Source organism: Nerophis lumbriciformis, linkage group LG15 (genome assembly GCF_033978685.3).
Source record: "Nerophis lumbriciformis linkage group LG15, RoL_Nlum_v2.1, whole genome shotgun sequence".
Classification (NCBI taxonomy): Eukaryota; Metazoa; Chordata; class Actinopteri; order Syngnathiformes; family Syngnathidae; genus Nerophis; species Nerophis lumbriciformis.
The window spans coordinates 5,543,692-5,555,722 of NC_084562.2; the positions used below are offsets into that span (position 1 = coordinate 5,543,692).

At 37.3% G+C, this 12,031-nt stretch overlaps 1 protein-coding gene across 1 annotated transcript; it reads right to left on the reverse strand.

Moving 5' to 3' along the window:
* Positions 1 to 992: 992 nt before the first annotated feature.
* LOC133615991 (succinate dehydrogenase assembly factor 2, mitochondrial-like) lies at positions 993 to 11,969 on the reverse strand. The gene is made up of 4 exons (XM_061974945.2): positions 11,856 to 11,969; positions 7,505 to 7,728; positions 4,079 to 4,188; positions 993 to 1,491 (listed from the first exon to the last, which is right to left on the reverse strand). Exons 1-4 carry the CDS (start codon positions 11,880 to 11,882, stop codon positions 1,364 to 1,366), a joined length of 489 nt encoding a protein of 162 aa, XP_061830929.1. The 5' UTR covers positions 11,883 to 11,969; the 3' UTR covers positions 993 to 1,363.
* Positions 11,970 to 12,031: the final 62 nt, after the last annotated feature.

A 12,031-nucleotide genomic window follows, 5' to 3' on the forward strand; every position in this document is an offset into this window, starting at 1 on the left:
CACTCACACACACACAGTCCAGCCCCCAGCCACATTTTTTTAACCTAATGCGGCCCCGGAGTCAAAAAGTTTGGGGACCCCTGTTCTAAACAATATATAAATATAACACTATCAACAATGTAAAATGAGAACACAATTGAACAAATAAGCAAGATTAGAACTGACATGTATCTCATCACACAATACTGATCCGATACTATCAATATTTAGATGTAATCGCCCACCACTACTGTGAATGTAATAAGGGAAACGTGTTATTGTATCAAATATCCCAACTGTGTTGTTTAATAGAAACCAAGCAAACCTATCCTGATGTATGCTGTTTATATTAAGACATGCAAATTGAGGTGTGCAAAAGAATGCCCTGTATATATTTTGCAGCGTTAAAACACCTTGACGTACTTATGTTTACATTGTCATTCCACAGGCACACTGAAGCAGCCTTGATCTAATTTAATCACTGTGCACATCTGCCCAGAAGGCTTTTCTCCTCTGCTCTCACTTCAGGGTTACAATGATGAGGCATGAGGAGAGAGCAATATTTATGTGCCTCTCAGCAAACATTTATGAGCTTCACATGGAAAGACATGCACTTTCGGTTGCGCTTTAGATGCAATATTTTAAAAAAAAGGACCTCCCTTCCACATGCATAAAATATATATTGAATGATCACATTGGTCATGCTTTAATGCTTGACTTTGAGGATGTTAGACCAAATAAATAGATTTGGATAAATCATTACTTGCCTCTCATTTGAATAAATTGGACATTAACCAGACAAAACAACTTCCATTCAAAGGTACCTAGTCGCCATCTGGTGGTTGTAAGTTGACACTGCATTAACACTTGCCTATATGTATACCAAATACTGTATGTATACTCTTCACAAGAACAAAAATGAGAAAAACCAGATGTCTAAGACTAAGTCCTCTTGTAATTGAACAAAAAGTGATGAGGCTCAGGAGATGAACATTTTATTAAATAACATCACGCTTGCGGTTGGCATATCATAATTACAGCACACAAACAAGCTCACCATGCAAGTGTAATATTTTACTAATAATTTGTTTGATGAATTCCTACAAATTCCTGTATTCATCTTCCACATTCCATTTTTCAACCAAAAGTGAATCAAAATATATACATCACACCCTCAGCGAGTGCCAGATGATAGTGTCCCGGGGCTTTGACAACAATATTTGACAACAATGAAGTGTTGCTTTGTAACCCAACTGCACACTTCGCTGCATAAAACTGGAGAACTTGATAGAACTGAGTATTCTGCAAGTAGGTTCCGTAAGTCACATAGCATAATAAGCACCCCATTTCAAATAAAAAGGTCACAGCTCATGGGGCGTCCTATTTAGCCTTCTTTTTCCAGGTATTCCAAGCTGGGTGCGTCCAACCTCTGTTCCTGATCGCGATTCTTTGTGAACTCTTTCAGCATTTCTATGACTTCTCCTTGGTAAACTTCTGGGGTCGGCTGAGCTTCTGCAAGCAAAAGATGGACTGAGTTTCTCCATTTCAAAACATTACACATGACCTGTACTGTATTATTTCGTCACCAACAATTTACTAACTAAAATATATAGACCGGTTCAAGACTGATCGATCAAGAGGGTTTTAGTTTATGACATGCTTAAGGTACATTGAGGAACGTCACATAATTACACTTGCACAATTCAACAAGTCCAAAAAGGAGTAGGAATTAGCAGGGCTGATATTGCTGGTATACTTTTAATATGTTTATTAAACAAAATTGTTTGAATGGTATTATGCTGTTTCCTATCACAAGTTTTAAGTAGGACTGTCCCGATTCCATTTGATATTGGTCTGCTATCAGCAAAAAAATCTGATTGCATCTACATTTCTCCAATATAAACTACAATACAAGCAGTCCTGCAGCGTGTTTACATGTGCAATGCTGGACAGCCAGTTAACATCTAAATGCCCTCCAATAAGCACACGAGGTTGGTCTTTTTATCTATTTTAGTCATCTCATTTACAAAAGGTAAACATGGTAGGCTACAGGGAGCTAGCAGCTACACAACAGCTAAGAACGTAATACAAGTCTTTAATTGAACAATAGTACAGTCTAAAACATGACATTTGTCAATATAAACAAGTATCAAATAATTATAGTTGCATATTACTTACACATACAAAGTCTCCAAGGCAGAACCTTATTAGAAAGTATCCAGTAACAAACATGTGTGCATCATTCAACTTACTGCATCTTGAACTTAATTTAGTACATTATTGTGGTCACTTGGTGTGGCCAAAAAAAAACCCAACCTATTACCACTCCACTTCAACCTAATGATAGCATAAGTCGATTTCAAACAGTTAATAATAAATAGGTTAGTGTTGTTCATACTGTTTGAGATATTTCACTTCATCGAGCCTTTTCTAACATTCCACCGTACAAAATAATAAAAGTATGTATGATTCGTGCTGATATCATATCGGATTGATACTGGTATCGGCCAATACTCAAGTCTCCAATAACGCTAATGTATTTGAAGTAAAATTGACAATAAAGACTCTTTGATGAGTACTGACAATTATAAAACTCCACATGAGCTGGTTTAATAATTGGATAAATTAATAATCTAGGATCACTGGGCCTTTTTGTGAGAACAATGTACTATTGATGTTATTTGTGTCCTTACTCATATTGTAATTAATCTGGTTTTAGCTGAGTTGTTTTGATTGATTCCATTTTATTTGTTCTTATTCTGGTTTAATTTAGTTGTTCTTTTTATCCACGCTTTTATGTCTTAAATTTATTTAAAATGTGTGGTTTTTGTTTAGTTTATTAGCTGTATACTGTAGCCTTCTTTAGTTTCGAGGCCTTTTATTATGGGTATGGTGTAGAGATCGGCCGATAAATGCGTTAAAATGTAATATCGGAAATTATCGGTATCGTTTTTTTTTTATTATCGGTATCTTTTTTTATTTTTTATTTTTTATTAAATCAACATAAAAACCACAAGATACACTTACAATTAGTGCACCAACCCAAAAAAACTCCCTCCCCCATTTACACTCATTCACACAAAAGGGTTGTTTCTTTCTGTTATTAATATTCTGGTTCCTACATTATATATCAATATATATCAATACAGTCTGCAAGGGATACAGTTCGTAAGCACACATGATTGTGCGTGCTGCTGGTCCACTAATAGTACTAACCTATAGCAGTTAATTTTACTCATTTTCAATAATTACTAGTTTCTATGTAACTGTTTTCATTGTTTTCATATTGTTTTACTTTCTTTTTTATTCAAGAAAATGTTTTTAATTTATTTATCTTATTTTATTTTTTTTTTTTTTTTTTAAAGTACCTTATCTTCACCATACCTGGTTGTCCAAATTAGGCATAATAATATGTTAATTCCACGATTGTATATATCGGTTGATATCGGTATCGGTTGATATCAGTATCGGTAATTAAAGAGTTGGACAATATCGGAATATCGGCAAAAAGCCATTATCGGACATCCCTAGTATGGTGTTATTGTAATTGTATGCATGTTTAAAATAAACTATGATACATCTCATTTTTCCAGTTTCTCATTACAGCATGTCCGAAAAGAAGTAGGAAAAAGCAGAGGTTATTTAATCCTACCCCTTTTCGTATCATAGCAGTTTTTTAACACATTTGTTTGTACTCAACAGTGAATAAATATACAGGCAAATGAGTAAGTAAATAATTGCTAAATACAAAAGTAAACAATATATAAAGTTTTCATAAATAAATAGTTATGTAATTTATAGTTTACAATATGAGATGGTTTATTATGTCCTTTAAAGATTATTCTGTACAGAACTTTGGTCCACTTTTTTAGAATGCTCTACAAATAAAGTTGGATGGGATGGGATTGGTTATGTGTTTTTGAAAGAAAACAGTAGTTGATAGTAATGGATTCTTTTTATATGTCCTTTTGGCACTATGTTCAGAAGCAAATAGACCTCGTTGCAAGACACTACACATGCATCCTTGTGAAAAGGACATACGATGGCAGACAATACCACATTTCGAACAAGAGAGTTGTCAATGAAAAATGTATTTTACCTGTTGCCCAGTAGTAGATATCCCAGTCATTGCTTGGCTCGTTGATCAGTCTGTCATACTGCTTCAGCTGGGTCTCAGTCATTGTGCCTAGGTATTTTTTGGCAAAAAGGCTGCAAGGGACAGAAAACCAAATTTTTATTTCAGTTAGTGTAATAAATATACATATAGTATGTAGGAACTTTCAACAATAGAGTTGGTCATGTAATTAATGGTTAAAGTATTCAACCATGCATGAGTGTAGAATGTGTATAGTATATGCATGTACTACACACATATACATGTACACATGTATATGTGTGTAATACATATGGAACAACATACACAGAAGCACCTGCATAAATGTATTGTTACATCAACATCTGGTCAGCAATGTTATATTTTGTAAAGTCAGAATTATTCTGAATTCAATATATTATTTGGTATGTAAATAATAATACAATAATAGAACAATATTAGAACTATTTCACAACAGGTTACAAGGCTCCTAATTTGGCTGGTAGTGTATGTAGTAACATATTACATAATGTACCGGTACAGATTTTGTTACATTTATTTATCTATTTGCTAATTTACATTTATCTGTTTACTTTCTGTTGTAACATTGATTGATTGATTGAAACTTTTATTAGTAGATTGCACAGTGAAGTACATATTCCGTACAATTGACCACTAAATGGTAACACCCGATTAAGTTTTTCAACTTGTTTAAGTCGGGGTCCACTTAAATTGATTCATGATACAGATATATACTATTTTCATAATACAGTCATCACACAAGATAATCATCACAGTATGGTTCTATCTACAATTATGTTGAAATGAAAAAGCACTTATTCTTCTGTTATTTGATACTCAAGTCATTAGTTTTGGGTGATATTACCACTTTGGGTATCAATCCAATACCAAGTAGTTACAGGTGCAGTATCGGTCATACCAATGTTGATATCGATACTTAGAAAGTTTTGAAGATCAATGAGTGATTCCATTTTTGACAGACAAAAACAGAGGATGTAACAATATCAATTTAATATTCACATTATTTCCTACTACTCTGATTTAAATCCTTTGTTTTTTGTCCTTGAAGTCCTCCTGTGTCCAGAGACTTCTTTCTTGAGTTTGTAAACACAAACAAAATCGACAAAATATTTTTTGGGGAATGAAAAATATGACCTAACCACTGTAGTATCGAATGTATAATGATATAATACTTAGTATCATTACTGCCGATATTTGTATATTGTAGCTATGCGATTATTGCTCATTTTTGTTTTTTTGTTATGTTTTACTTTTGTAGCTGTATGTTGAAATGGCGCTTGAGGTAATTATTATTGTTAGTCATTATCGATAGTGTTATTTATATTGTTGTATTTGTAGTGCAAATGTGCAATATTGTTCATTGTCATTTCTATATTATTACTATCTGCTTCAACAACTGGTTCTTTACTATCATTTTTTGTATCATATTTGTACATATCGTATTTGCTGATGTTGTTCTGTTGTTGTTAACTCTCTGTCTTATCCCCCTCTTGTCCCCTTTTTCTTCTTTCAATCCCCTCCTGCCCAGGTCTGGCGGTGCCAAAGATTAAATAAATCACTTTAATAAAGTATAATACAAATAAGGCAACAAGAAAAGTATCCCACACTTTTCTTTTGTAAAGTAAATCTGTACAGCAGATATGGGCATCTACCGTACATCAACAATATGATTTGTCTGAGTCGTTGAACAGGACAAAAGAATAATAGAAAAGAAGTTAAGTGGTAGCTAATTGCATCAGCTCTCCTTTAATTTATTTTATGTCCTCTGTGCTCTCTGATGTTTCCCTCTTGTTTTCATGCGTTTGTTTTTTTTTTTACTTTATTTTTTGTGGACTTTTTGTATCAGCGGGTCAACTACATAAATTACTTACTGTAAAGTCTATCCTATAGGCTCCAGCACCCCCCCCGACCCTGAGAGAGACAAGCGGTAGAAAATGGATGGATGGATGGAAAGTCTATCCTATCCTAGCTTATACTCCAACGATGTGTAGTGCAGCATGTTTAGCAATAGGGCTGCAACTAACGATTATTTTGATAGCCAATTAGTCAACAATTATTTTAATGATTTGTCGACTGATTGGATAATAAAGCATACACACATCTAATGGCTCTAATTTTTCAATCGAATGCTAAATGCAGCTTAAGTTATTCTGGGCATGTGCTTACTAACAACAAAGATGATTACTTCATTCATAAATATTTATTTATACTGCAACTGTGTTGCTCATTCAGCGGTTACAAAGATTTAAATGACTAATAAAATATTGTCCATTTAAAAGAAAGATAGGGCAAAGTGCTAAAAAAAACAATTAACCTTGTTTATGTATTTTTTTTAAAAATCTGTTAAAATAGAAGCAATGAAAACAAACAACAAAACACAAACCAGACTTCCTCGAAAGAAAAAGCATTTTGTGATGTTTAAAGGTGACATAAGTAATCATTTCATAGCAAGTCATCATTAAATGGCCCTGATATGTCAAAAGGCATTAATAAATCATGTTCTTTTCAAATACCTCTATAACTGATAACAGTAGTTCAGCCGGGATATGCTCATTTCAAAATTAGATTTACAGCCCCGAAATCTTATTGTTTTTATTTTGATGCCCCGCCCTCCACCGTTTGACCAATTAGAAAGTCCCTGAGTGTGTCACATCCAGGTTGCCAGCTACGCACCGCCCTCTTTGTCTAGCTTCTGCCACTGGTAAAGTTACTAAACATGTCAGACCTTAGTAAATCTAAAAGGCGTCCTTACGATTCTCAATTTATCATGACAAAGCCAGGAACAAAACGAGGATTTGTATCGGGGATGCCTTTGAAAGATTGAGACAATTGAAGGCGGAGAAGATTTTTTCATCTGACGCCAAACTTGCTCATTTCCTCCTTGATAGGTAAGTAAGGCATTAACGTTTTCTTATTACTTGTAATAAATGGAAATGGACATTTATTGTCCGATACAGTCCTAGATCTTGTCTAACAAAGCTAGGATGTTCGTGCAACGAATGCTTTGGAGCGAAGCACCGTCACACTAGTGTAATGCTGAGCATGCTAGCCCGGTCAATGACACATCCAGATATAGGCTAATGTCGTTATACAACTCATTTTTTATTTTCATTACTGTCACAAACTTTTCCATCTCTCTGTCAGCTCTGCACACATGTTCCTGTGCACTTGATACTTATACTGGGTAGACCAAGGAGCCTGTTGATTAGATTGAGCACTGTTTCCATCTAGCTGCATGGTTATGTATCGTTGTAAGATGAATACTAAAGAGTAGACAAATCTCCCCTGCTGCTTGCGAGCCCCCTGACACTTTACTATTTGAGAAACACAGTATTGGAGGTCTACAGCCGCCATTATTGCATATTAACTACAGTATAAGTACATAATAACCTGAGTAATATGCAGTTCTCCAGCATTCCTCTCTTACGACTCTCGTAGAGCAAGCGCCGTCTCTTCATATGCGTGGACTCTCCGGGTCTTTCGTCCCAAGGTGGCAAAGGGATCTCAATCAGGTCAGTCTTGACATCATCAGGTGCCTCGCCACGGTAACAGCGAGAAGGTACCAGCCCGGTCAGAGCAGGTCTCCACGCCGTCCGGCACATTCCTGTAACCAGCTGACAGGAAACCAACGTACAAAGTGAGAAAAAAAGAACTGTTTCACAAAAAAAGAAGATAAATATATGTGTAAATATTTAAAGTGACAGCCACACTATCATACAACACATAATTAAAATGAATTTCCCCTTGAGGGATTAATAAAGTTGTTTGAATTTAATTATCACATTCACACTTGAATGTGAAATTTCACTTAGCTGCTTCGCTTTAAACTAGGTCGGGGATGTCTAAACCCTGCATCTCGCTTTTTTATTGGCTCTTGGATTACTTTTTTTAATAGATTAGATATATGATTAAACATTACACTTACTGGCTTTGTCACCTGTGAGACAAAGCTAATATCTAGGGGCGCACGATAAATATTGGGCTGATATTAAAAAATGTTATGTCCAACGATAATCCGATAGCCTCTAAAAATAAATTAAAGAACGCTCCAATGAGACAAGATTATCTATACTGTGCTGTCGATGTGTTCGGATGAACACATCAAGCACTTCTACCTCATAGGAGGTTCCAAACTGCCCCTAAACTCACCGGACCTCACAGTGTAAACAAATATGGCTTCGGCCGTGCAGAACTTTTTTACTTCTTCAGAGAAAGATATTGCGCATGTCGCATCAACCAAATGCCTTGCAAACACTCCGCGAGGAGAAAAAAAAATAAAAATACCTGGCTTCGACACGTCATACCTCACTGGCAACCCAACATCACCAGCATCCATGCCCCAAAAGCCCATGTAGATTACCGTATTTTTCGGAGTATAAGCCGCTCCGGAGTATAAGCCGCTCCGGAGTATAAGTCGCACCGGCCGAAAATGCATAATAAAGAAGGGAAAAAACATATATAAATCGCACTGGAGTATAAGTCGCATTTTTTGGGGAAATGTATTTGATAAAACCCAACACTAACAATAGACATTTGAAAGGCAATTTAAAATAAATAAAGAATAGTGAGCAGGCTGAATAAGTGTACGTTATATGACGTATAAATAACCAACTGAGAACGTGCCTGGTATGTTAACGTAACATATTATGATGGTAAGAGTCATTCAAATAACTATAACATATAGAACATGCTATACGTTTACCAAACAATCTGTCACTCCTAATCGCTAAATCCGATGAAATCTTATACGTCTAGTCTCTTACGTGAATGAGCTAAATAATATTATTACGGTAATGTGTTAATAATTTCACACATAAGTCGCTCCTGAGTATAAGTCGCAACCCCCCCCCCCAAACTATGAAAAAAACTGTGACTTATAGTCCGAAAAATACGGTAGCCATGTGCGCTCTATTGCAGCAGCCGTACGTAAGCTAAATCCTCGTATTTAAAGTTCTGAGCACTCCATGCGGTCTAGATTTTATCCATTTGTATTAGTTACACTTGTTAAAAGATTAAACAAAGCAACAGAATACAAAAGGGCATTTTTCTAATCAAATTAATCTATCTAATCATTGTAGCCTTTTATGCACATGTGTAGGTAGTAATGATGGTAACAGCGTATGTTGCATTATAATTTTGAAGATAATAATGTTAACATTTCCAAACGTCTTAATCATCCCAGACAAGGCAATTTGTTTATTTTGGGTTTTGCATCCCTCCACACACACTCATGACTGTAAAATAGTTCACTTTGTATTTTATATATTTTTTTACATGTGTTTTACTGTTTAGTAAACAGTTAAAACTTGTTTTTGTGTTCATCTTATCTAATTTGCTTTGTTATTTACTTAGTATGTTATGAAAAAAATACTAATCTTTAGTTTACTTAGGTTTTAGTACAGATGCTTTAAAATTGGCAAAGCTCGGTATAAGTACATAATAGCTCGGCAAAGTAACCGTGTAATACTCTTCCATATCAGTAGGTGGCAGCAGGTAGCTAATTGCTTTGTCGATGTCGGGAACATAGGTTGTCGTGATCACAATATGCGGGAGGCAGCGTGCAGGTAAAAAGGTATCTAACACTTAAACCAAAAATAAATCAAAGGCAAGTGCCGCTAAGAAAAGGCACTGAAGCTTAGGGATGGCTATGCAAAACAAAACTAAAACTGAACTAGCTGCAAAGTAAACAAAAACAGAATGCTGGACGACAGCAAAGACTAACAGCGTGTGGAGCAGAGACGGCGTCCACAAAGTACATCTGTACATGACATGACAATCAACAATGTCCACACAAAGAAGGATAGCGCCGGCACAACTTAAATAGTCTTGATTGCGAAAACAAAGCAGGTGCGGGGAATGGCATTCAAGGAAGACATAAAACTGCTACAGGGAAAATACCAACAAAAGAGGAAAAGCCACCAAAATAGGAGCACAATACAAGAACTAAAACACTACACACAGGAAAACAGCAAAAAAGTGACAGGTCGTGACAGTACACCTACTTTGAGACAAGAGCTATAGTGATGCGTGGTTAGAGATGCGCGGATAGGCAATTTATCTCATCCGCAACCGCGTCAGAAAGTCGTCATCCATCCGCCATCCACCCGATGTAACGTTTGATCTGAACTGCATCTGCCCGCCATCCGCCCGTTGTTATATATCTAATATTAATTTAAAAAAAAAAAAAAGGGTGAAAACTACGCGAATTGCACCTTGTGCAGACAAGATTTTTCGATGGGACACGGAGGAATTAGCGATGTAAAAGACCACGTTGGGACAAAAAAACACAAGTCTAATGCCGTTGCTAGCGATACAAGTGGAAAACTTTCAACGTTTTTCGTCGCCCAAACAGATTCTTTGGATGTGATAAATGCCGAAGTTTTATTTACGGAGGCAATAATTGAGCATGGACTTCCAATCGCACTGGCTGATCACATGGGACAGTTAATAATGTAATGCAACCTTTAAAAATCATTACGCGGTGATCGCGATCCCAAAAATAAACTTTTCTTGCATGACAATGTCCAGAAAATTTCGCTTTATATTACTATAGAGTCCTTTTAACGAATGAGTTTGATGGTTTATCACAAACCTTAAATGAAATTCCATGGCCACCGTCCTGCTCTCTATATCAACCAGGGTGAGCCCCACCCCTTTCGTGAGCGCACTGAGCGCGGAGTGACCCCTTTTACGCGCCCCCGGCAACAGGGGTGGCAAGCAGGTAAGCTGCGCGGGCGGAGCGCGCGGAGTGACCCATGTTACGAGCCGGGGGTGGCGGGCAGGTAAACTGCTTACCTGCTGCGCGTGACGCCGGCCGCGGCGAAAGCGGACGAGGCGGGGTGTCGGTGCGGTGGGCGCGGTAGTGACCCTGGACGTGCGTCGGGCCCTTCTCGCGGATCGCCTCAGCTACGGCTCCCGGTGGGGCCCTCTCGGGGGAAGGGGCCTCGGTCCCGGACCCCGGCGAGGCGTCCCTTCTCCGCTCCGTAAAAGTGTCCATCTCTTTTCTTTTTTTTTCTTCTGTTGTGGCATATGCAGCAGGTGCCTGCTCGTTTTTCGTATGTGGGTAACAACATTTAACTATGTATATATATTTCCCAATTGGTTTAACTGCCACCCGCAAAAAAAAAAAAATCTAATTAATCCGCCCGACCCGACCCGCGAGCCGATAAAATCTTTTTTTTTTTAATTTCATCCGCCCGATCCGCGGATAATCCGCGGACTCCGCGGTTGTGTCCGCAAACCGCGCATCTCTAGTGGCTGGTTATGGTTTGAATTCATATCCAACAATTGCGAGAACGACTTTTTATTGTAAATATCGGCTACTGAGTTTCATTTTTTTTTTTATGTGTTGTGCTTGTGGTGTGCCTCGGAATTTTGTGTGCCTTGGCTCAGAAAATGTTGAAAAACACTGCAGTACAGTATTTAGAATGACTTCAATGATGTGATGCACTCTCGGCAAGGAGAAGGCAGCAAAGCACACTTGCATAACGTCTCATTCTGCCCTATTGCACAACACTCCTTGGAGATGTTCAACATTCTTGCAGCATAAAGTGTCGGAGTTGGTTCAACGCGTATTTATCTCAACATACTGGCATTCACAACACCCACTACGGTCATTTTCCTTCACTAGTAAATGACATATTAATCAATTCAAAGTTAATTAGCTGGTATTGCTAACGTCCGAGTTTATTTCCACTACAAACGCGCCATGAGATGAAAACGTTTTTTCCGAAAAACTCACTCTTTTGGAAATGACCGAAGACAACATTTGGATCCTTGTCTTTATCCGATGTCGACCTCTGTGGAGACGACCGCCAATGTGGACCAACGTCGGAAAAGAAAACGTCCTCCCTACGTCACACCGCGCTGTGATTGGCGCACCGCAGACACGTGACACTCCATCGCTGATATAACTTT